Here is a 27,208-nt window from a genome sequence, read left to right as displayed (position 1 = left end):
AGGCCCTAAAACACTATGATTTAGAGATATAGGATCATTCCCTTCTGGTGCACATCACCACACCAAACCCACCAGCAAGGCACTGAAAGTCCTCCACCATAGTCCACTGGGACCCCTCCCCACTGTGTTTTCAATTACCCTATTCCTCTGGTAACCTCAATTCTACAGTCAGATATCTGGGGTCTATAATTGGTTAGGCTTTATCTGACCCTTTGTTTTGTTTTTTTACGTTCCCCATATAAATGGTATCATCTGATAATTGTCTATCTTTGTGACAATTTTTGCTTAGCTTAATGCCCTCCAGTTCTATCCATGGTGTTGCAAAGAGCAAGAGTTTTTTATAGCTGAATAGTATTTCACTGTGTGCACATCTTCGTAATCCAATCTGTCTTTGGGCTCTTAAGTTTTTTCCAAAATTGGTTATTGCAAATAATGCCGCAATGAAAAATGCAGTGCATATACCCTTTGGATAGAGTTTTTGCATTCCTCCTCATTTCCTAAGCTTTCCCACAAACAAAAAGATAATAAAATCGGGGTAGTTTTGATAAGAATAATAAAGCATAAAATAACTTATCAATTATAAGAAATGTCAAAACACTTTTAAAATTATTAATTAATATTAATAAACTATGGTTGTAGAAATCACCTCAACTACAGCAACTGAGATTAATTTGGCTAGAGGAACTTTCCTTCAAGGGATTTACTGTGACTATTCAAACTCCAACATGTGCAGTACCTGCTTTGAGATCAAATGTTTTTGTTGTTGAATTTACAATAACATCTGCCTGTTGAGTGGTGATATCTCCAGTGGCCACCTGGAACGTGATGGGACCAATCTTCATTTTGTGCACTCCCGGCTGGGGGCTAGACACAGTCCCGTAGAAACCTGAAAAGAAAAGAAGATGGAATCAGCTGCCAACAGCAAGAATGACACCGGTCTCATGTTCCACACATGCACCCCTCAGGCTTCTTCCCTCTCTGTGATCTCTGACTTGTAACTGGCCCTGACCCTGTGCATAGTGATGGCCCATATTGGAAAACAGATGATAAAATGCAATACATATTAAATGTAGACTTCAAACACTGGTCAAGGTAAAGCCAGCTCACTAGAGCCTGTCTCTCCCGCTGATTACAACCGAAAATACAGGATGAATAAAAGGCAGTAGTTGGTAACTGAAGAGAATACAATAGCACGTAGACTAGGGGTAGAGAGTCAAAACTTGAAGTAGCAACCTGCAGTGGGGGAGGGTAAGAGAGGAGTTCAATTTTGTTTTGACATTTTTCCATTTTGCCTTCCCAGCTTTGGCCCTAGGATGGCCCTATCGAGACCCACACATGGGCACAGGCAGCAAAAACACTCAGAAAATCTGTTAAATGGCCAAGGATTGAGAAAACAGGTCCCTGTAAGTTAAATTGCAAGAGAGTAATTTCTCATTATTTTTCATACTTTTTTCTTTTTAATCAAGACCCTGTCCCAGTGTTACCCCAGTTGCAGAACTCCCTGTGGCACCACAGGGAGCTAAAATGGTGAGAAACATTCTTATTTCTCTCCAGAGAATCACGAAAAAGAGCTCTTTTGACCTGAAAAGCATACAGGAGGGGGATGGGGGACATTCCTGTTTTTCACTTATTTTTTTATGCTCTTTGTTCCCAATACTTCTTTTTGTCCCCATGTTATTTTTTTCCTTGCTCTCTCTTCTCTCTCCTTTTCCCCAATGACGTTTTGACCATGCAAAATTATAAGACAACAGAAATGTCAGCTTCAGCTCAGAGTGAGCCTTGTCTCTTTGACCTGATGACTTAGAAAATGGGTTACTGTAAGTCAGATAGTATACAGGAATTCTTGAGAGGTGTCACTTGCAACAGGGAAACCCCCATTCAGAGTGGGAACTGGACTAAATCCTAAATTCACCCCGGAGCTGCACAGGTCTGAGAGACCCAAGCAGAGGGCAAATGCTTTGAGGACTGAACAGACATGAGAGCTGCTGCTCACACAGAAGATGAGAAAGAACTCTTAGAATGATCTTGACTGATTATCATCTGCTAAAATAAACAATTAAAAATTCCCTATTTTCTAGAGGATTTTAATAGGACCCAAGTTTCATAAAATAATATTTTAAATATTCATCCTATAATCCAAAATAGCTTAACATACAAAGAAGGAGGAAAAAGTGACCAACTCAAGCATAAAGGCAATCAATAGATGCTAATCTCAAGGTGATCCAGAAGTTGGAATTATGAGACAAAGTCTTATAGCATCTTCTATAACTAGCTGCCTGAAGTCAGGAAAACACATCTGAAAAGTAAAATGACTTGGAATGAACGGAAAAACAAGAGTCTCTCCAGAGATATATAAATTATAAAATAAGATCAAATTACTTTAAATTAAAAATACAGCCTGAAATAAAAAATGATCACCAGATAGACAACAAGGAGTAGACAGTGAATGAACATGAGACAGATCAATAAAAAGTTGAATTTGATACAGAGAAAAAAATTGGAAAAAAAAAGATTGAACCAATATGGGAGACTATCATAAAGCTTTGATTTCATGTTATTTTGTGCCAGAAGGAGGGGGAGACCAGTACAGACAGAAATATTAGACGAAATGGTTGAAAATTACCAAATTTGATGAAGGACATATATATTCCAAGAAGGCTCAGTAAACTTCTAATAGGAGTTTAAAATCTAATCTAGCCATAGCAAATCAGGCTGAAGCATTAGGTTGATATTTTCTCTTCAAAGGATTGATTTTTGAAAACATGAAAAATAGTGGCTCATCACTACTTGGTCTCCCACAGTTGCTTCAGATCACATTAACTAGACCAGTGTCTTGCATGCTCACATGTATAGAATGTAACTGAAAATCTTTTTTATCATGAATTTTTTTCATAAAACTCATCATTGTCATTTCCCACCTATCATGCATAGTTATTTAATAACTAAAAATAATGTTTAAATTCATTATTTTTTTTTTATTTATTGGAGTGCAAAAGGGCCTATTTATTGAAATATACTCCTGAGAGGCACAGCAGGCAAGACAGGAGAGGTCATACGCCTAGTTTTAATTGAAAAGTTTTACTGAACCTTGTGTATCTTCAGTCTTGTGAATGGCATCACTGTCGAAATTTCCATTAGTCCTTTCAGCAAATTCATCTGAGAATGCCTAGAAATACAAAGAGGGTTTTGATCACTATGATCTACAATTCTCAGCAGATGATTGATTTTGATTCATCAGTTTTTGTTCCTACAGGCATGCACATTTAGGAGAGATCAATTCTCAAAGTATTATTTATTTTCATTACAGATGTTTAAAATTATGAAACACATATCTGTCATCCTGCTTTCATGAATATATCCTATGAAAGTTACCAAAAATGTGAACAAAGATATAAATACAAGAATATTAATTACAGTTTTAAAATTCTTATTAGTGCAAGAGAGAAATGGTTGGGGGGTTATGCTTTTTGCAGGAAGCAGCTGTTACATGTATTAACAAACCATTTCTTTGACTGTTAGTGACATTCCACATCATCACTTTCTTCTCTCTCATAAACAAGCAACAGAAAATTCTGTTGGGGGAAAAAAAGTAGCCTCTTGGTGATATTTTAACAGGGTGTTCCCCAGGAAAAAGGAAGGTTCCAGGATCCCTGTTCCACCCAAGGGAGGGTAGAGTTGAGCAGGGAGGACAAGAAGCTGGAGAGGAGACTGGGGAACGAAGAAGCAGGATGGAGAGCCAGAAGGAGACCTGGAGGAGGCACATGGAGCAGAGAGATGAGTGAAGAAGCTGCACTGGTGTTTTGGTCATGGACTGGTTGGAACAGATGTGGGTGAGAGACCTGTGAATAGGTGACAATGGCAGCTTGTATTTGATTTTGATTTTGCTCTTTTCCTCCCAGACTGGTCTGGCTGTTTCTTACCCTTTCCTTGGTCCTCACCAGAAGGAGCTTTAACCTTGTGGCAGGCTTTCGGGCCTCAGCAGCCCTGCTTTGGGCTCACTGTGTTTGGCTGGGCATTTACCCATGAGGGAATGGATAACTTTGGGTGATAGATTTGGAAACTCGTTTCTTCCCCTTTTCTGTATTGCACACTAATTGTATTAAAGTTCCTTTCCATTGAAGGTCTTACGCACTAGAATATATTTTATCTCGCTACGGCGATTAGTAGAAGCTATTTAAAGTGGCATGTTTGGGGGTTGGGGGTGCCCCTCACCCTGTCCTATAACAAAATGACTAATATATGATGGGAGAAGAGCCAGGACAGACTATGGTGCCAGGGTCTCAGGCTCACAGGCTGCAGGGCAGGCAGGTAAGCTGCAACAGCAAAGACGGATGTTTTGTCTCTGAGAACTAGAGGGCACCTGCCACTCAGCCCCGGCACCCTGTCCACTGTCAGCCTTCCAGAATTTTTGAATTTTTAGGTCACAGGTTGTATCTGGAATTGTATGTGAAATATTTTATTTCTAAATGGTACAAACAAGTCACAAATAACAGAAATCCCAGTGAACCAGCATTGGTGTCTGAGTAAGATCTAATCAGAGTAACAGTTTAACTCATGCTCGTTTCTGCACTTAACATTCCCTGAGTGGTCACTGTGAGCAAGCTCCGCACCTCCTGCGTGACAGGAGTCGTCCGTTTCATCCTCACCCCCAACCACCCCTCACAGGGACACCATTACAGCTGAGGAAATACTCAGGACATGCAGTATGGGTCACCGTCCCCTCAAAACAATGACCAAATGAAACAAATATACTAATTTCCAGGTTATAAAGCACCCAGGACAAACAGACCCCAAATTTTACATCTCAACCAACAGTATTGCAACCTCCAAATCTTGACTTTTCTAAAAGTGTCAAAAATCAAACAAACAGTGCCCCCTCCTTCATTATTCCATGCTATTCTTCACCACTCTCACCCCCTCTATTTTGTAAGTTACTTTTCTCTCCCCAGTTTTATTTATACTTCTCATTTCACAGTATTTTTCTCATTGCAATCCCCTCCCAAATACCTATGAGAACACCCTAGGCTTTTATTTGCCTTCGTTGGATGCTGGAGACCAGCCCCAGCTACAAGTCCTGCCAGGGATCTCAGAAAGGAGAGGACGGAGTCGGTGAAAGTTCCTTTTTCTCTTTCTCTCAGAGGGCTGAGGGGAAGTGGAGTGAGGTAAGAGTGAGGAAAACACAGATACCTTATTTCGTGCAAGTATCTCCTGCTGAGGGTCTCAGCGGGTCTTTATTTATACCTTAAGGCGAGGGAGCGTGGGATTACATCAGTGTAAGCATTGAGGCAGAACAGAAACAATCAATACATATTTTCTCATGAACATGCAAAGACTCCCTAGGTCTCACACCTGAAGGGCAATTCTCTGGTAACCTTAAGAACAATTAGTTTCCTAGGTATAGCTCATTTACTAACATGATCAATCATATATGACAGCACAACAGTTGTCAGCAATTAAACTTTCCCAGTTACAAAGTGGGTGTAAAATTCCTATTCTATATTCAATTACTAAGATCAATCTATCTCCTAGCACTCAATTAACTTGGTTAATATATTGATTACTTCAAAGTGGTCTGAAACAACTCATCAAATTTAAGTAAGTTCTACTGAAGTTAAGTAAGTAAGTTAAGTAAGTTCTAACTCCTAACTAGAAATTCCTAACCTCCAAACGGCCTGCGAACTATTGACCTTTTGCAAACACCAGGAAATGTACTGCTGGTGCAAACATGCACCCCCCCCCACCACCACCTCAGGCTATGGCTTCCAAGCACAGTTGGTTCAGGGCAGCTCGTTCTCCATAGTTCTTAGAGCCAGAACATTTCTTTCCTAGCTATACCTTTTGCATTATTTCCTTTCTTTGATACTAGTTCAGGTGCAAGAATAACAAATCAATTGTCTAGATCCGAATTGAGTTTTCATATGCCAATTAATATGCCAACTAACTAACTTCTGCATTAACCAAGAACAAAGAGGTGAGCTTTAGCAGGCGTTGCCATGGAGACTCCCTAGTTCAGATCTTCTTTGGGAAGTGCAAGAACTCCCCTCTTCTGGGAACTACAACTTTCCCTCTTCGGGGGAGCACAGGAACTCCCCGCTTCTCGGGAGTCTCCCCCAATGCCTGGACCATGTCAAGAGACAGCATGGGAGGTGCAGCCTGCTACAGTTGGAATTTCCTCTTCAAGGACATTTTGGGCTTCATCTGGGGCTGTGGGCAACTTGACAGTTAACTTGAATGTTCCTCGTCCAGGCCATACTAACTCATGGTTGTCTCTCTCCAGGACTCTCTGCTGAACTGAAATTTAAAAAATTTAAAAGCCAGTGGTCAAGCAATCTTCATTCATAAAATTATCCCATGATTTCCATGGGTTTCATCATCATAAATCAATGGCTCGGTCATTTCCTGAGAGAGGGCTTGAGCAGCAGAAAGAGAAATACTTAGCAAGCAGACACATATTTCAATTCCATCTTTAAAGTTATCATTTTTAACTGTGAGCATCTTTTTTAATAAAAATACAAAGTCTGTCTTCCTGTCTAACTGTAAGTAGCTAATGAAGATTGTTTTGCATGTGTGTTCAGTGCATAAATGAAAGAAATATAATAAAGAACTTAGTACATTACCTGAGGTTATTAGGTACCCAGAAAGGTAGCAGTATTTATTCTACTGTGAAGAATAAATTTCACTTCTAGTAGTGAAGAACTAAGTATTTCTCATGCTGAGCCAGTAGATTGGGGTTGGGACACGATGTGATGGAGGCCACAATTTGGGAAACTGGCCATGGGTACAATGTCCAACAGCCTAGAGTTGTTTCAATCACCTGCGATAGTAAGAGACTCACATCTGAGAGTAAAAGGGGTAGAAAATAAGAGATGGGGGGGATTTCACGAAAGGAAAAAAGAATGAGCACATCTGGCTGCAGCGAACAAACTGACCAGTGGACAGAAGAGCACAAAAACCTGCATCTGAATTCCAACTCTGCCATGAACTTGCTGAGTGACACTGAGAAAAGATCGTAACTTCTCTAGAGTTTGTTCCCTCACATAAGGAGGTGTTTCTGACCTATTCTGTTACACCCACAAGAGAGATGCGAGTGTAAGTCAGAGAGAGAAGGAAGGGAAATCAGTGTGTCTCAGACAGTGGAAAGAGGGAGCAGGTGAGTGTGGAAACAGAGGTGAGACCAGCATAGTCAGGCGGCTAAGGAGGTCAGGGTGAAGGGAGCCAGTGAAGGTGCCCTTGAGATTCACGGGTGCAGCTCTGCCCTGAGTGTGAGGTCACCAGATTATATTGTGAAATGGTGACCTGATGGGGCCAAAGACATACACACGAATCTTTCAAGAGGGCCTTGAACAGTTTTCTCATCTCAACTATCCACAAAGGGGTGGAAGAAGGGAAGCCTTCACCAACCGGATGCCAACTCAGAAGCTGGTCCAGAAACCATATGAGAAAAAATGCCAGACTCCTGTGTCACTCTTCACGAGAGAGTGGATGCTTCACCTTGGACTTCTGAGGAGCTGTCCTAAGTTAGAATGAAGACTGAGGGCTAGATAAGACCCCAAAGCCAATGAGCAAGCTGAGGTGGTGTTTATTGAAACAGCCTCCTGACCTACTGCCTGAGGAAGAGCGCTAAGGCTGAGGAAGACATTCGCCTGTTAGTAACCTACAAACTGTATTGTTTTTTAAGCCCAGTTGTCTTGAGTCATGAACTCTGTGCTACATTCCCTCTATGATTCTCTAGACTTTGACAGAGTCAAAGTCCTGTTCGGGCATCTGAATGTGCCAGCCAGTTCTGAGCACCACGAAGTGGCTCCTGGGTCCCCCGCGGATCTCGAATTCTCCGCTTCCCGACCTCTTAGAGCTCTGGAAGTACAGCTGCACTTGGTGCTCAAGTTCTTCGGGGGATTTCGGCCCCAAGACCCTTCTACCAGCAGAGGAAAGAATCCGGCTGCAGCCATCTTCGGCTCTGGTCCGTCTGCCTGGACTGGCTCTTTCGCTTTCATTTTCTTTAAAACTCCGCCCTCCCTTAGTTTCTGTTTTTGGCTCTAAATAGCGGCCCCCTGACTTCACCTGCATCTCTGCCACGCGGCAGTGGCTGTCACCACCACTTGAGGCTTCTGACCTCCCCAACTGTGTACAGGATCTCTGCTACTCACCCAGGATAGCAGCTGCAGTCAACAGCTTTGGGTCACTACACCTTGCACAAACACAGAGACTTCATTTTGCTGCACGCCAATACTGTGCAAGAATAGTAAATGGCCCAGTCTACTGTGACTTTGCTATATTTTCTTTTTCCTTCTGGCTTATTTCACTGAGCATAATCCCTTCCAGTTCCATCCATGTTGCTGTGAATGGCATGAGCTTATCTTTTTAACTGCTGTATAGTATTCCATTGCGTGTATGTATACCACGATTTTTTCATCCAGGTATCTGTTTTTGGGCATTTAGGTTGTTTCCATATCTTACCTATTGTAAATAGTGCTACAATAAGTATAGATATGCAGGTTTCCTTTCAAATTAATGTTTTTGTGACCTTGGGTAGATTCATAGGCATATGATAGCTCCATTTTTAGTAGTTTGATGGTCCTCCACAAAATTTTCCATAGTGGTTAGAACATTTTGCTTTCCCATCAACAGTGTAAGAGGGATTCTTTTTCTCCACATCCTTGCTAGCATTTATTGCTGCCATTTTTTTTTTTTTAATATGGGCCATTCTCACTGGTGTGAAGTGGTATCTCATTGCACTTTTGATTTGCATTTCCCTAATTATAAGAAATGAGCATTTTCCAAATACCTGTTGGCCATTTGCCTTTCCACGTTGGAAAAGTGTCTTTTTAGTTCTTCTGCCCATTTTTTGACTGGATTGTTTGCTTTGTTTTTGTTGTGAGCTTTTTGCAGATCTTTGAAATCAGACTGTTATCAGTTTCAGAGAGTGCAAATATCTTCTCCTATTCCATAGGGTGTCTTTGTTTTGGTTATTGTCTTTTTTGCTGTACAGAAACTTTTTAGTTTGATGTAATCTCAACTGTTTATCTTTTCCTTCACTTTCTTTGCTTTGGGGGATGAGTCTTTAAAGATGCTTCTGAGATATATGTCATGGGGTGTTTTCCTTATGTTTTCTTCTATATGTTTATAAAATGTATTTCTTAGTGTAAATTGGAGTTTGAACCCATTCTGAGACAAAGCATTGAATTTGGGTAGTGGCAATAAGTCTTTGACATGCAAAGACTTAGGAAGAGAGTTAAAATATCATGAACATATTCTAAGTGTAAATGGATGATGGGACATTATTTCAGATTATAGAGATAGAGATTCCTGGCTACCTGCCAAACGGGTACGTGAGAGGAAGGGAGATGGTGAAAGGAGAGGCTCTCAGCCACCAAAAGTTCTGGCTCTCATTTCAGACTGCAGTTCTCAGGTGGGCATGCCTGAGGGAGCGAAATTAATTATGAAACAAATGCATTGCCCCACCAGAGGTCAGAGAGATTCAAGATACTGCTCAGTGTCACACCTGTAATCACAGGCATCAGCAGGGCCACCCTATTCAGCAGACAAGGTGGCCATTTTATTTAAGGGTACATAAGAATGATTTTTTTTTCATTTTAAAAAGGTCCAGCCATGATTAGTCATGCTTATATCAATAAGGTTGCAAAGTATAATTTTAATTTTTTTAAAGATTTTATTTATTTTTTCATATAAGAATAGCCCAGAGGTACGGGGGGTGGAGGGGGTTGAGAGCATTCAGAGATACGCCGCGGGGTGGTGGGGAGCAGAACAGGCAGATCTACTGAAACACAGTGCTGAGAGGAGCAGCAAAGTCTGCTGCACCTTGTGGGTCACCTCCCTGGCCAGCCAGGGAATCGAACTCTTGCTAGAGTGGCTGGCAATAGCTTGATAGCGCTGTCTTTAACCCCTGCACCACCAGGGGGCGCCCTCTCCATTTTATTTTTTTCTCATTGTCAATCAGTTCAGATGTCAAAGTGTCAGGGAAGCCACCCTGAGCAGTTAGGGGTCTTTGCAAACCACCTACAAGACAAACAGTGACTGCAAGAAACATTTCAAGAAGTCTGTGTTAATGCAGCAGCAACTGTGGTGCCTTCAACCTCCTCAACTTGAAGTGCAGGCATCACCCCAGAGCCCAGGAAAGACACCTTCATCCTCCTGCAGACTTCTAGCTTCTGAGTGCACTGTGCACTGACTCCCTGGGGCACTGCTCGGCCTCTTAGCCCACGTTGCTGCCAATGAAGACAATCTCAATGGAAACCAAAGCCAGAAGGAAGAAAGTAGGAAATGAGTAAGTTGTTAAGAGAAAACAAAAGGCTACAACTTTTTTTTTTGTTTTTTTTTTTACAATTAGATAGATAAGGATGCGTAATGTCTTCCACAAAGGAAGCTCAGATGCTATTTGCTAAAAGTAATGAGGTACTCTGGGTAAGCCTGGTAGTCATAAAATACCACAAACAAAGTGGGATTTGACACATTATCTGTGACAGTGTCATACAGGTCAGTAGGATTTTGGGGATCCTTGGGAGGAGGTACAATTAATGACTGATTTCCAGGTGCGCTGAGTCCAGTAAGCACTCGCACATAATACATATACTTTTTTCCATTTGCATCTGGTTTGGAGTATGTGTCATTGGCAGAATAAATGGCATTGACAGCAAAATAGGTTCCTTTTCCATATGCCACAGCTGTGAAGAGAAAACAAAACATTTTTAAGGATTCCACTTTAGCCTATAAATTGATATGTTGATATGTCAAATAATGTTAAAATACTGTGTAGCTCTTCTATTTAAAAACCTCTTAATATTTTTGCTTATGTTTCTAATTTTTTTAAATCATTCTTCCACCCCCAAATCATCATTCCCCTTTAGTAAGTCTGACCCTGAAACTTTGGTGGCACCAGGGTCACAGCCACAAAGGAACACCAAGTCAGCTTGGGGTCTCATGCCCAACCCCTCAGATGGAGCACCAGATGTCATGGCTCCTTACCGTTCTTCCCAGCATAACTGCGGTTAAAGCCGTTGCGGTTGACATGAGGCACTGAGTGGGCATCTGTCCCATGGAAGAGCAGCCTCTCGTTATTGACATGGTTGTTCTTGGCATCCATGGTTTTCTTCTTTGTCTGATAGCTATTCCAGAGGTCTGGATTCTGGATTCTTTCAATCTGCAAATGAATCAGGAAAAATACTCTACTAGCATCAAGAGCACTTGGCAAGATAGAGCCAATTAAACACCACTATTTTCCATAAACAAAAATTAAAATAAATAGCAAAATCACTGTCAGGTGGCAGCATTGTGCATTTAGAAATCTTGTTCAATCCAGTGTTTCACAAAAAATGTCTTGGGAAGGCTGCTGATTTTATTTTGAACATCCTTCATGCACCAGAGGAGAGTGAGCAGTGGTTAGGTCCCTAACTGTTAATCAGAAGAACTGGACCAGGGCGAGGAGATGCTGCGAGTAAGATCTCCCATTAAAAAAAAGTTAATAGGGAGGAAAAGCGGCAGGTCCCAGTGAGAACTGGGACACGGAAGATAAACGGGTGACTCCAGCAAACTACCCGAAGAAGAAAGTGGCCATAAAAGAGGACGAGAAGGGAGGGAAGCGCAGAACCCTGCTCCCCTCCCCCGCCCACAGAGGCGGCACTCTCCGACCGGCAGAGACGAGGGAAACAACAAACCAAAACGCCCAACAAGAAAAACGGATGCAGCAAGTGGGACTGTGAGTGGAAAGGAACTATTGCAGCCACCACACCCCGTGAACGGGAGCTGAGGCGAACCCTGCAGGATCCGCCGCGGAGGTGAGCTCCAGGCGCCATTAAAGAGAGCCCCGACCCCCAGGAGGAGACCAGCACCAGCACACAGCCCCCGCCGCCCGGTAAGCTTGCGCGAAAGCAGCGCTCGGATTGCAGCTGCCCAGGGCCCTGCGCCTGCGACCTAGGCTTGCGGGGAGACGGCGGAGGCCCTCCCTGAGTGAGCAGGAACAAGGTGCCCAGGCAGGGGAGCGGGATTCAAAAGGCGCCATTCCCGCGCCACTGATCTGGGCTACAGCCCGCGTCCTGGAACTGAGGGCTTTGGAACTGAGACCCGGGCGGAGGCCCTCCCTGAGTGAGCAGGAACAAGGCGCCCAGGCAGGGGAGCGGGATTCAAAAGGTGCCATTCCCGCGCCACTGATCTGGGCTACAGCCCGCGTCCTGGAACTGAGGGCTTTGGAACTGAGACCCGGGGCACGAAATTAGGGGCGTGGGTTCCCCACGACGGTGGGGCACAAGGCAGACACAGTACCCCAAAGCCGTTGAGGTGTACCCTACCATCCCCTCTCTGCTCCCTGTCCCACGGGGTGGAAAATCAGCTCCCCAAGGGCTCTAGGAGAGATCTCTGGCGCCACCTAGCTACTTGACCCCAGCACAGGCTACTGAAGGAGCTAGTGGCCAGCTGGGGAGTTAGCCCACACCGGGCCCCTTCTGAACAAGTAGTCTGAGCCCACAGGGTGAGCGAGCACCCACAGCCGGGGCAGACCAGGCGCGCAGAAGAGTGTGCCTGAGACCAGAAGCGCAGGGAGTGTGTCCCACATCACCATTTTAGAACAGGGACATTTCTTCAGTAAAGACTACCTGCAGAAGGCTTCCTCAGGAGCCAGAGGTGAGCGGGGGGAAGTTCGCCCACGCCAGACCCCCTCTGGCCTGCAGTCCAAGCCCAGAGGGGAGCAGGAACCCACCGCCGGGGCAGACCAGGCGCACAGGGGAGTGTGTCCCCACATCGGCATTTTAGAACAGGGACCTTTCTCCAGTAAAGGCTGCTTGAAACTGACAGATGACTCCTGGAAGAACCAGAGGGGAACAGAGAAGCCCACCCAAGATGCCGGCCAGTCCCAACAACACAGTGTCCCAACGCATACGGCAAATTAGAAAACAGACAGTAGGGAGGAGAAGAACCACACGCAACCTAGCAACTCTCCAGAGAAAAAGCACACCACAAAAAGAAAGCCAGCCCCCAGATTGCAACGACAATAACTTGGAAGAGTTTCTGAGCCTTCCAGAAAGAGAATTTAAAATTGCCGTGATTAAAAAACTGACAGAAGTCATAAAGGAAAACAATGATAAGGGAAAAATAATCAACGATCAGAAGAATGCAATTGAGTCCCTAGAGAGGGAAAACAATGGTCAGAAGAAAGAAATTGAGTCCCTAAAGAGGGAAGTAAAAGAAATGCAGGAGATCAAAGAATTAATGGAAGAACTAAAGAACTCTGGGAAAAGCAATGAAAGCAGAATAGATGAAATGGAAGAACGAATAAGTAATCTTGAAGACACAGAAATAAAAAGAACCAAAACAGAAAAGGAAAGAGAAGTACGAAGGAAAAAGAACGAAGAAAGACTTCGGGAACTATCTGACTCCATGAGGAAAGGAAATATAAGAGTTATAGGAATACCAGAAGGAGAGGAGAGAGATGTAGGAACAGAGAAAATATTCAAAGAGATAATTGAAGAGAACTTCCCAAATGTGAAGAAGGAGCTGAAAATTGATATACAAGAAGCAAGAAGAACACCAAACTTCCACGACGAAAGGAAAAATACAGCAAGACACATAATAGTAAAGCTCCCAAGAATCCAGGACAAGGAAAAAATAATGAAGCTGGCAAGAGGGAAGAAACAGATAACATTCAAAGGAAAACTAATCAGGCTGACATCAGACTTCTCCGAAGAAACACTACGGGCAAGGAGAGAGTGGAGGGACATAGTCAACAGACTCCAAGAAAACAGATGCCAACCAAGAATACTCTATCCCGCAAAGCTCTCCTTCCTCTTTGAAGAAAGAATATGGACCTTCCCAGACAAACAGAAACTCCGGAATTTCATTGCAACTAAACCCCCACTCCAAAAAATACTACAAGGAGTCCTAAAGCCAGAACCTCAGAGCGACGAATAACAATGAAAGAAGGCCAAAAAAAAAAAAAAAGTTATTAAAAGAATAAATAAATAAAATCAAAGGAAAGACAAACACAATGGCAAATACAGATGTTAAAATATCAATATTAACTCTAAATGTAAATGGACTAAACTCTTCAATAAAAAGACACAGAGTTGCAGCCTGGATTAAGAAACAAAACCCAACCTTTTGCTGTCTCCAGGAAACACATTTAGCTACAAAAGATAAAAATAGGCTCAAAGTTCAAGGATGGAAAACAATCCTACAAGCAAATGGACCAAAAAAGAAAGCAGGAACAGCTATACTTATATCAGATAAAACAGATTTCAAACTCAAAAAGATAAAAAGAGACCCCAATGGTCACTACATTATGATCAAGGGGACAATACTTCAAGAAGAAATAACACTCATTAACATATACTCACCAAACGAAGGAGCACCAAAATATATCAGACAACTGTTGTCCTCTCTGAAAACAGACATCAGAGAAAACACATACGTAGTGGGAGACTTCAACACACCACTATCAACAATGGATAGATCAACAAGACAAAAAATAAGTAAAGAAACCAAAGCTCTAAATAAAGACCTAGAGCAATTGGGCTTAACAGACATCTATAGAACACTAAACCCCAAAAAAACGGAGTACACATTTTTCTCAAGCGCACACGGATCATTCTCCAGGATCGATCACATACTGGGGCACAAGACAAACATCAACAGATACACCAAGATTGAAATCATATCAACCATCTTTTCTGACCATGAAGGCATCAAACTAGAAATAAACCATAAAAAGAAGGCAAGGAACTTTCCTACCTCATGGAGATTAAAAACCACACTACTGGAAGACCATTGGACTAATGAGGAGATCAAAGAAGAAATTAAAAAATTTTTTGAATTGAACGACAAGGAGGACACCAATATCCTAAATGTATGGGATGCAGCAAAAGCAGTAATAAGAGGAAAATATATAGCAATAGAAGCTCACATCAAGAAACAAGAAAGAACGCAAAGAAACAACCTCATCTCGAAGCTCAAAGATCTAGAAAAAGAACAACAAAAAAACCCCAAAACCAGTAGAAGAAAAGAAATAATAAAAACCAAAGCAGAAATAAATGAAATTGAAACTAAAAAAACAATCCAAAAGATCAATGAAACCAAGAGCTGGTTCTTTGAAAAAATCAATAAAATAGACAAACCCCTAGCCAGGCTCACAAAGGAAAAAAGGGAGAAAGCACAAATAAACAGGATCATCAATGAAAGAGGAGAAATCACAACGGACACAGCAGAAATCAAAAGAATAATCAGTAACTACTATGAACAGTTATATGGAAACAAGTTTAACAATCTAGAGGAGATGGACAAATTCCTACAACTCTACAATCACCCAAAGCTAGATAAAGAAGAAATAGAACACCTAAACAGACCAATTACAATTAGCGAAATTGAAATGGTAATCAAAAACCTCCCCAAAAACAAAAGCCCAGGACCTGATGGATTTACAAATGAATTCTACCAAACATTCAGAGATGAATTAGTGCCTATCCTTCACAAACTCTTCCAAAAAATTGAGAAGGAAGGGACAATACCAAACACATTCTATGAAGCCAACATTACACTAATACCAAAACCGAACAAGGACAACACAAAAAAGGAAAACTACAGGCCAATCTCCCTAATGAACACTGATGCAAAAATCCTCAATAAAATTTTAGCTATCAGAATCCAACAATGTATCCATAAGATAATTCACCACGACCAAGTTGGATTCATTCCAGGGGCACAAGGATGGTTTAACATCCGAAAATCAATCAACGTTATCCAACACATCAACAAAAAGAAATATAAAAACCATATGATAATATCAATAGATGCTGAGAAAGCTTTCGACAAAGTGCAACACCCATTCATGATAAAAGCCCTTGAAATTCTTGGGATACAAGGAACATACCTCAACATCATAAAGGCCATCTATGACAAGCCAACAGCCAGTATCATTCTCAATGGTGAAAAGCTGAAAGCAATTCCATTAAGATCTGGAACAAGACAAGGATGTCCACTCTCACCATTGCTTTTCAATATAATACTGGAAGTCCTAGCCAGGGCAATAAGACAAGAGAAAGACATCCAAGGAATCCAAATAGGAAAAGAAGAAGTCAAACTATCACTATTTGCAGACGATATGATATTATACATAGAGAACCCCAAAAACTCCACAGAAAAGCTAATTCAACTCATCAATCAGTTCAGTAAAGTGGCAGGATACAAAATCAACACGCAAAAGTCAGTAGCCTTCCTATACACAAACAATAAATCTGAAGAAGAAGAAATCAAAAAGACCATCCCTTTTGTTATTGAAACAAAAAAAATCAAATATTTGGGAATAAATCTAACAAAAGAGGTAAAGGACCTATACAAAGAAAACTATAAAACACTGTTAAAAGAAATAGAAGAAGACACAAAGAAATGGAGAGACATCCCCTGCTCATGGATTGGAAGAATAAACATTATTAAAATGGCCATCCTACCAAAAGCAATATACCGATTCAATGCTATTCCAATCAAAATTTCAATGTCATTCTTCAAAGAAATAGAACAATTATTGATGAAATTCATATGGAATCACAAAAAACCCCGAATAGCCAAAGCTCTCCTGAAAAAAAAAGAAGGGAATGGAGGCATCAGACTCCCAGACTTCAAACTATACTACAAAGCCATAATCATCAAAACTGCATGGTATTGGAACAAGAACAGACATACAGACCAATGGAATCGAATAGAAAATCCAGAAATAAACCCACAGATTTATGGTCAACTAATCTTTGACAAAGGAGCAAAGACTATGCATTGGAGCAAAGAAAGTTTGTTCAATAAATGGTGCTGGGAAAACTGGGTCGCTACATGCAAAAGAATGAAGCTTGACCACCACCTCACACCATACACAAAAATCAACTCAAAATGGATTAAAGAACTAGACATAAGACCTGAAACCATAAAATATATAGAAGGAAATATAGGCGAAACACTACGTGATTTGCACATCAAAGACATCTTTACAGACACATCACCCAAAGCAGTGATAGTGAAGGCAAAGATAAACAGCTGGGACTATATCAAATTAAAGAGCTTTTGCACAGCAAAAGAGACAATAACAAAAACAAAGAGAAACCCCACCAACTGGGAGAACATTTTTGCACCCAACACTAATGATAAAGGACTGATCACAAAAATCTGCAAAGAGCTGATGAGACTCAACAACAACAAAGAAAATAATCCAGTCAAAAAATGGGCAGAAGAGCTTAAAAGAAACTTCTCTGAAGAGGAAATGCAAATGGCCAACAGGCATATGAAAAAATGTTCAACATCACTTGTCATCAGGGAAATGCAAATCAAAACTACCATGAGATACCATCTTACACCAGTGAGAATAGCACATATTAAAAAAACTAGCAACAACAAATGTTGGCGAGGGTGTGGAGAAAAAGGAACTCTTCTGCACTGTTGGTGGGAGTGCAAACTGGTCCAACCACTGTGGAAAGCTGTGTGGAGATTTCTGGACCTACTAAACATAGAGCTTCCATATGACCCAGCAATTCCACTCCTAGGTATTTACCCAAAGGACACAGAAACATCAATTCCAAAGAACACCTGCACCCCTATGTTTATAGCAGCACTGTTTACAATAGCTAAGCTTTGGAAACAACCCAAATGCCCAAAAATAGATGACTGGATCAAGAAGATGTGGTACATATATACCATGGAATATTACTCAGCATTCAAAAAAGATAAACACATGCAATTTGCTGCAACATGGATGGCGCTGGAAGGGATCATGCTCAGCGAAATAAGCCAAAAAGAAAAAGAAAAATACCGGATGGTCTCACTCATAGCAGGAATCTAGAAAACTTAAATAAGGGACCAGGAAAATGAATAACTATAAGAAAGTGAAAATCAAAATCAACAAAAAACTATGAACCAGAGACACTTTTAGGGGGGCGGGGGCGGGAGGGGAGGGATTGGGGTCAGAATGGGGGGCTGCAATTGTATGGGGAATATAACAATAAAATTTATAAAAAAAAAAAAAAAAAAAAAAAAAAAAGAAGAACTGGACCAACCAAGTCTCCCCAGCTCCTGCTTTTGACCTACACTCTCTTCACTGCTCCTGCAGCTGTCTACCTCACACTGTCGCTCTCCATCTCCCTCTTTTCTCTTTCTGAAAATCTGGCTTACCTACCTATGCTTGAACAGAGTGAGAAGCACTAGAAAGAAGGCACAAAGCAAAATTAATGGATGTAAATCCATCTCTGGCCAGTTAGAAGAGGGAGCTTGAATCCTGGTGGGAGGGTGTTGGTTTCAGATCAATGTGGCCGTGCTTTGACCAGATTCTGGAATGTGGCTTTCAGGGCTGTGGTGGAGACTTAGGTCCACTGATAAGAACCAGACAAATCTAGAATCCATTTAAAAAACTGGTTCTGGGTGTCTTAAAAAAATCTAGGCAAGACTGAACCAAAATTTGCCACATTCTACAAACTGGCTAGAACATCCAATATCATGAAAAATAACCTCAAATACCTAGGGCTGTTCAAGATCAGAACAGATAAAGGAAATTAGAACCAATTTTGGTCCTTAAATCTAGTTTTAGGTATAGGATGGCGGGAGGGGAGAAAAAATTCTAAGACTTCTGTGGTGAACAATTGGGCAAATTTGAACATGAATTCTATATTAGATATTAATAAGTTAACTTTAATTTTATAATAAAAGATAATAGTAATGTTATTTAAGAGAATTTGTTTCTATGAGACATGTACTAAAATATCTTGGGGTGTCATAATATCTCCAACTTACTTGCAAACGCTTCCTCAAAAACTGAATGCGGGAGAAAAATAAATGTGGCTACAGTGTTGAATCAAAATGAACGTTTTTCAGTGTTCCAAATCTTAGTCACAAGTCCTGAAAGTCACGGACAATGACAAATCACCCATTTTTTCATGCCAATGTTTTCACACCACTAGAAACCTCATAGAGGTGCCTTAAGTACAACCCAGCTCTGCTTTTATCAGTGTCATACACTGGGATGTAAGCATCAAAGAGCTACAGATCTGAATCAAACTGCCTTAGCTTTTCTGAGAATAGTTTTGCTCCATTGGATAACATTAAAAAATTAAAAAAAACAAACAAACAAAAATAAACGGGCCTCCCTGGTGGCGCAAGAGGTTAAACACAGCACTATCAAGCTATCTGTATCTGCAGCCTCTATAGCATGAGTTTGATCCCAACCAGCCAGGGAGCTACCCACATTGCGCAGCAGACCTCTCCTGAATCGCCCGCTGTTCCCCTCAGCAGTGTATTTTAGTTAATCTCCCTTTCTGCTCCCCATTTTGTCTCTGGTGAATCCTCTCACCCCTGAACCTCTGGTCTGTACCCCAGTTCTTATATGCATAAATAAATAAAAATCTTTTAGGAAAGAAGTTCAAAAAAAAACAACTGTGGTATATAATTTGGTATGGAATTTATTGTGTGGGTGATTTTGATTTTATTCTCTAGTATTGATTCACAGGAGTTATCTCTTAGGAGTCATTTTTATTGCTTTAAGAAGCTGTTAATCTCTTGATCAAATTGCTTGCTTTTTAATTTGTGGACTTTATCAATCTTCTGATTGGGGATTTCCTTCTTTGCTTCATCCACTAAAATGCTCAGGGACAAGATTTTGTGGTCCAATGTAATTTTCTAGGACCTCATGTTATGTACTCACAGGAGCTAAGATTGACTGTATATTATTTTATCCCTACACTCCTTTTTCTCTGTCTACTTTTCATTTTTTTATTTGAGTATGAGATATACCTTCATAGGAGACTTCATATATTTATTGAATTATTAAGTGTGTAACTACATGAATAATCAGTGAGGTGACAATGCAAATAGGATGAGTTAATTTGCAAAGAAAAAAATGCAGGACTGGTGGCAAACTTATTATTATGGGTAATGGGAAGATACTGAAAGACCTGGCTTTATCAGAAAGTGGTGGAATTAAGAATAGAAATGAGGACAGAAGGGGAAAGATAATATCTGGAGATGATGAAATAGATTTTAAGCAAACTGATTTAACAAACTGATATTTGAGTGAAGATTGTTTTAGGTCACTGGGATTATGTTCCAGAGCCTGAGTTGGAGCTCCAGATTCGTGACAATGATTAGGGAACTGTCAGCATTGAAGCCAAGAAGGATAGAACCATTCCCGATAAAGTTGAGACAGGAGTCCACACTCCTGTGTGTAAAGTTAGGATTAGGAGTTTGGGGGAGAAACAGATACCAGTAATAATGAAAAAGGAATATTAGTAAAAAAGGAAAAGAAAGTATCAAATTATTGCTGTAGAAGTCAAGGGAGAACAAAATTTCTAAGTACACTATTCATGTTTAAAAGTGGAAGATGCCAAAAGTGAGGCTATTGGATTTTACAAGGAAGCTGGCACTGTCATTAGTGGGTGGTGGGCAGAAGCACATAATCCTGATCTCCGGAGCCTCCATGTGTCTCTTCGGGTGTTTACTGGGTACCAAATACAACTTTGAGGCAATATCACTGTAATTTTTTTTTTTAGAATCCTTTTTAAAAAATATATATTTATTTATTTATACAAGCACTGGGTACAGTCAGAAGTGTGGGAGGGTGAGAGGATTCACCAGAGCCAGAGTGGGGAACAGAACAGGCAGACTGATGAAATACACTGCTGTATTCTGTATTCTGATATTATACCTAATACTGTATTAACTGACACAAAAAACCTCCATCCTGACATCTTAATAATTGTGCTGACATAAATTGAATCCAGGATCTAAAAATCTAATTAACATTAAATATCTAATTCTCAGTAAAAAAATTATGATAGGAAGTGAGTGAAAATGTACTTGCATAAGATCACAATATTATTTATTTCTACCACTAAGAAACCACATGTCAGAAGACTTACCTTTTCTATCCTGAAGTTTGCACAGGTCTGATAAAACTTGCTTGCCACTGAGTTATAGTCAGGATTGCCAGGGTACAGACCAACCACACAGATGCTCTGCTGCCTCATGTCAGTCCAATAAGCAGGGATCTCAACTGCAAAGTAGACAATTGAGTTCTACCTCAGTAGGGGAAGATCCTCTATATAGTCCACGTTCCTAGTATGCTCAGAAAAACTGAGTGCTCTCTGTGTTCTTGTTCACAATCTCTTAATTTTATTCAAGGTCTTCCTTATTTTCTAGACTGTTTTTAAAAATATGGACCAAAGACAACCTATATCTGAGGCAACCATAATCTTGTTTTAAAAAAAAAACCAACGGTTAAGATGCAACCTGTGAAGCTATCCGCAGTTTGCTCCTTGGCCAATGTGTGTCATCTTAACAAGTTTTGATAACATGCAGATTTGAGAACTATCAGTGTATCATAACCCAGCTGCATAGCCTGTTCAGTATTTAGTTCATCATAATTTAGCAATTTAATAATAAATTATTCCCAATAGTGTCCAACAGTCACTATTCTTTTCAATTACATGGACTCTGGTCATGGGCCCTCCACATCTGTTCCTTCATTCTTCATAGCATCCATAAAAGTTGGGGGCAGGGGATGGCAGGTTTTATATGTGATGGGTGTGCTGACAGCTCTCTCCCCATCTCCTTCTAAATAAAAGGCCACAACTGACTGGTCATTCCCCCAGGGGTGCTAAGAGTCTCAGGAAGTCGTTCACACTGACCTCACAAGAGAGAAAGGTAGTTACTTAAGCCAGTTTACTAGTTTTCTGTGTGGGTCTTATGTGGTTCAAAGGCAGGAATGGCTGCCGACATGAGAGAAGTAATCGCTTCTAGGAAGCAAGTGCAGTCAGAGAATCTGAATTCACTTCCCCATGTGTCAGGAATACTTATGTTCAGCTTAGAGGAGGAAGTGACTTGGGAGAAGTCAGGCTCCCAATCCTTTCCTGCTTCTTAGTCACAGACACACAGCACCCATTCTGACCAGGCTGTCTTCCCCTTTGTATTCTAGAAAAATCCCCGACTACTTTTCCTTAAACACTGCCTTTCCATCTTGTGACTGAAGCTGACCTTTCCTCCTCAGCAGAACCAGCTCTGGGAAATTTGTTGTCTATAGCATGGGACTAGAGGCAAGGGTTGGCTACTGTTGCATCAATATGGACATTAACAAGTTCTGCGAGCTCAGACCAAGTTTCCTATTTTACCCTTTAAGGGTTGTCTGAATTTTATCTACTTGAATAGGAGTTTGAAATTTGTACAAAATTGTATTAATGCTGCACCTCCCCCTGCAGTGACCTTTAGGGCTAATGGCTTTCGCCCACGGTCCCTAGGTCCGGCTGGGCAAGGAACCAGCCGGCAGGGGGAGAACAGCAAAACCCCCTTTTTTTTAAAGATTCATTTATTTATTATTTATACAAGCACTGGGTACAGTCAGAAGCGCGGGAGGGTGAGAGAATTCACCAGAGCCAGAGCGGGGTGCAGAGCAGGCAGAAGGACCTAAGTACACTGCTTAGGGGAGCAGCGGGCGGCAGGAGAGGTCTGCGCGCCATGTGGGACCCTCCTCCGGTGGCCGGGGAGCAGCCGGGGATCGAACCGGCACTGCAGAGGCTGCGGGCAGCTTCGCAACCAAGCGCTCAACCGCTGCGCCACCGGGGAGGCCCTCTCTAAAATCTTTTCTCTTTCTAAAATCTTTTCTCTTTCTCTGTCTAAAAAGGTCATTGGTTGCTGATTAAAAAAGAACATACGAAATCTAATAACTAGGCTAATTCAAATGAAACGTTACTAAACTCCGTGTATTAATAGAACTGTTAGCTTAATAATTTCTCTGTTGTATGCTTAGCCTTGTTAGTATTAATCTTAATGATAAAAATATTACATTGTGAAAAGTAAAACTCACCCGTGCTAATTAATAGTAATTTAGTGGTAGTGAGTAGTTTAAACAAAAAAGTAATCACATAAAACAAAAAGAAAAATTAATAGCCTAACTACTTAGGAATGCGCCTGGGCCCAGATGTAAATCACTGCCCTGTCAATGATAAGCTAAACCTATAGGCAAGCTGATTTCTTCACTGATGTTCGCCATTCCTATGCTTTTAGAAAACATATATATACTGGTCACCAACTCAAAGAAAATTACACTCAGATTTTCACTCTCTTGAAGTGTGTCTTTTTGTCATTTCTTTCGCCGACGCCCTGACCACCCTGCACGCTTCTCTCAACCCTGAGACGGCCTCATCGTCTACTGCTGTGCTGGTCCGCGGCATATTAAACTCAAAAATGATGTAAAATGATGGATTACAGGCATGAAACTTTACTTACCTTCGGATTTTTTGAGGCGCTGAACAGGTAAATTATGTCCCTTTGCATTAGTAGCAGTGTATGTTTTCAAGTCCACTGTGTACGTCTGGTGATTAATTTTGACATCTATTGTCCTTCTCTTTGTTCTCCTTGCATCCTCCAATTGCAGAATGGTTATTTTGTCAAAACTATGGAACGTGTGGTTATTGTTATATCGCCATTCTATAAATTCACTGGTATAATCTGCCCGGGATTCCTGTTCTTTGGCCAGTCTTACTCTCTGGATCATTTCCTCAATTTCATTTTTAGCCTCAGTCACATCTCTGCTAATTCCTGAAACCTCAATCAAAGGTTTTTTATGGTCCAAGGATATAGTAATGTTTAATTTCTTCTGTAGCTCATTCAATTTCTGGGCCTCCTTTTCATTAAAGTCTTTGATACATTCATCTTTACTGGTGAAAGAGCACTGTTCCTTTTCAACCAGATCCTGTATCCAGGAGAGGGCGTTTTCCACACACTTTACATTTTCACCACACACCTGAAAAATTACTGACTCTGTTTTCTTTTTCAAAACTGAAGGATTGTTCTCTTTTGGAGAACTTTGATTGTTCTCTTTTGGAGAATTTTGATTGTTCTCTTTTGGAGACTGTTGCGAGGAACCCAAAAATATTAAATAAAACAGGGAAATAGCCAAAAATATTAAAAACAAAAGAGTGAAAGGAGCCAAAAATGCTAAAAAAGGAAAGACACTAGCCAAAAGTACTAAATAATAAAAAAAGAAGGGAGCCAAAAATGCTAAAAGACAAAAGAAAGAAAGATTATTGCTTCTTATTTTTTTTTACAAACCTGTACTTTACATCCCCAGAAACTTTAAGTAGAACTTGGTACCTTCTGACCATTTTCACTTCTTTTGCCTACCTCCACCTCCTTTGCATTCCTAAGATACCCAGATACCTCTGGCAACCACCAATCTGTTCTATGTGTTCGTTTTTTATTAACTCCATATAGAAGTGATATCACACAGTATCTGTCTTTCTTTGCTTGACTTATTTTACTTAGCATAAAACCTTCTGGGCCCATACATTGTTGTGGCATATACCAGGATTTCCTTTTTTATAACTGAGTAATATTCCATAATACATGTAAGCCACATCTCTCTTATCCATTAATTTGTCAGTGGAAACTTAGGTTGTTGCCACAAATTTGCTTTGATAAGTAATGCTGTAATGACAGTGGGGGGAGGGGCTTATATCTTCTTGGGATCATGATCTCATTTCCTTCAGACAAATACCAAGAAGTGGAGTAGCTGAGCCACATGGTAGTTCCATATTTAATTTATAAATGAACCCAAATTCTCACATGACCAAAAAATTAGAAATATGCATCTGGTAAAAACAACTCACGTGCAATATAAGACATCATAGACTGTTGGGAAGAAGGCTGAAATCTTTCTCTTTTCTTCATATTCGTATAAAACACATCCAATAACTGAGGTACAAAGAGAACAACTTTAACTTTTTTCACAGACTGAATAGGTCCTTTCTGAACAAAACCTTCAATGGCATCTATGATGGCTCCAGCAACCTTATCTGGATCTTGATTAGCACTTCCTGGGAAGGCAAATAATACAAATGATGGGGGTGGGGGAATTCATCCAGAAAAGGCTAAGGAATAACTTTGGGATTCTAGTTCTCACAGATAAGGGTCCATTTCCCAACACTTCCATCATGACAGACTTTTCTAACATGGTATCAGTAAACACTTTCCAATGTACTATACATAATGGGGTGTTTTTATTCCAGGATTTCAGTAGCTCCTCAACGATCAAAGGACCCAGACTACTAACTTTTGGTTAGTATTCTCTACCTCCTCTAATACACTGATCCTACTCTGCGTTCCTCTGAAAAACACACCACAGGCAGTCCTTGTATCAGAACTGTCCTCAGAATAGCCATGAAAAACATATGATGCTACTTTGTATTCCAACATCATGCCCTTTAAAGAGAACAGTGTTTTTTTTTTTGGCTCAGTCATCACTTGACTTTATGCATGTATCCCCATTCTCCCAATGTCTTTGAGGATCTGATTCAAAACAAACTAATTTTGTCAATTATTATAATCTATCATTCTTTGTACACAAGATATCCATGAACCTCCAGGAAGTCTTTCCTCCCACACTCAGCACATTTTAACCAAATATAGAAGATTCGCTGCTACCTGAGGTCAGTTCCTATTCTCAGCATGCTCCATGGCTAGTTTCTCACACCCACAGTCAGATAAAATCATGAAAAGTCCCAGGAAACACACAGAAACACATCATGAAAATTCATAGAAGCACCATATGAACAGCCTGGCTAAGTCACATGGGGCGGGAGGCAATGTGAAGAACCCTAACCAACATGGTGTGATAGACTTGGGGGCCCACTTGGATTAACCCTGTTTATGGCACCCCCACTATTGCAGAGACTGAGGCTGGACCTCTTTGACTTGACGACTTCGACAATTTTGGGATCGTAGACAAACCTCATGATCAGGGAAGGAGGATATTCTCCTTGTTTACCCCATGAGAGTTGGAAGAATTTATTTTATTTTATTTTTTTAATATTTCTTATATAATTTTCTTTTTTTAAGATTTATTTATTTATTTATACAAGACTGGGTACAGTTAGAAGCACAGGAGGGTGAGAGAATTCACCAGAGCCAGAGCGGGGAACAGAACAGGCAGACTGACGAAATAGACTGCTGAGGGGAGCAGCAGGCACGGCAGGAGAGGTCTGTGTGCCATGTGGGACCCTCGCCCGGTGGCCGGGGATTGAACTGGCGCTGCAGAGGCTGCAGGCAGATTCGCAACCCAGCGCTCAACCGCTGCGCCACTGGGAGTAACAGACACATTCATACACATTTACTGTCTCCCATCGCAGGCTGGATGCTCAGTTAGGAACTCAGGACACACCGGATGTGGTGTATGGAAAGAATGAGAGAAGGCAGGACCGTTGAGTAAAAGGTGATGCCGGAGAGAACTGTGGAGCAGGGAACTGTGCACCAGTGTGTTCAGGGGAATAGAGCTGTTTTTTGAGAGAAAAGGGAAGGAAACCCTAGAAGAAGGTGAAGGTCTAGTTAGGAGAGTGAAATAAATGCTTGGGAAAAGGACAAGAGCTAAACAAGAAGAGGCCAGAATGAACAGTCGGGTGCTGGGAGTGAGGAGATATTTAGGCCATAAGTCAACAGGACCTAGTGACCAACTGGGTTTATCCTCAACCCATTGTCCCTTCCACCACCTGCTCACCTCACGGGCAACATGGGACACGCTGTGTTGCATGTTTGTGTCTGTCTCTCACAGGAGTGAGGTGTCCTAGTGGACACCAGACCCTTTCCAGACTCACCTTTCTAACCCAGGTGTCCAAGCACAGGGCCTGGCACAGGGCAGGCACTCAGTAAGTATTTAACCAAGCTAATCAGCTACTGAAACTAGGAGTAGAGGGGGGTGGAGTCAAATGCTAGAGTGGGGCTTTGTACATGACCCAGTAGTTCACAGGAAGGGCAGGTTAGGGGGAAGAGGACGTGAACTGGAGTTTGCAGCTGGCGTAGGGCTGCAGCCGCTTAGGTTTCGCTGACCCCCCCATTCTGTCTGCGGAGGCAGGTGTCTTAAGGACAGGGAAAGGGCTTCTTTTATTGCCGGATGCTGTCTGATCCAAGTCCCAATTCAACTCAGAAATGCCACTAAGGGAGAAAGCTCCACCATTCACTAGACTGAGGACCATCTGAGGGAGTGACCAAGCAAAGAGGGCAATCAGAGAATGTGCTAAGCTCCACTTATGTGCAGACTAACAATTCAACCAGGTCAGAGGAAGAAGTGACAGATGTGTATTAGTCCAGAAATAGGCAGATGTGTGCATATTCATGTAGAACTAAAACTGCCTCATGTTCTTGTTTTTTTCCTTGACTCCACTGGCAACTCCTGCCTTCTTGGCTCAAATAAATG

The 27,208-nt window shown here is 41.3% G+C and overlaps 1 protein-coding gene across 1 annotated transcript in view; it reads right to left on the bottom strand.

Moving 5' to 3' along the window:
* Positions 1–10,392: 10,392 nt before the first annotated feature.
* Positions 10,393–27,208, bottom strand: part of LOC311170304 (protein mono-ADP-ribosyltransferase PARP14-like) — a gene marked incomplete at both ends in the record, with an annotated part of 44,408 nt that continues 27,592 nt past the window's right edge. The window contains 5 exons of the mRNA XM_084232682.1: positions 10,393–10,682; positions 10,984–11,158; positions 20,886–21,019; positions 23,248–23,838; positions 24,630–24,836. Of these exons, the coding sequence (XP_084088808.1) occupies positions 10,393–10,682; positions 10,984–11,158; positions 20,886–21,019; positions 23,248–23,838; positions 24,630–24,836 (1,397 nt within the window). The remainder of the gene's footprint in view (positions 10,683–10,983; positions 11,159–20,885; positions 21,020–23,247; positions 23,839–24,629; positions 24,837–27,208) is intronic.

This window comes from Talpa europaea (genome assembly GCF_964194135.1).
Source record: "Talpa europaea genome assembly, chromosome: 4".
NCBI classification, from domain to species: domain Eukaryota; kingdom Metazoa; phylum Chordata; class Mammalia; order Eulipotyphla; family Talpidae; genus Talpa; species Talpa europaea.
The sequence above is the reverse complement of the archived record's forward strand: the minus strand, read 5'-3'. Positions and strand labels throughout refer to the sequence as shown.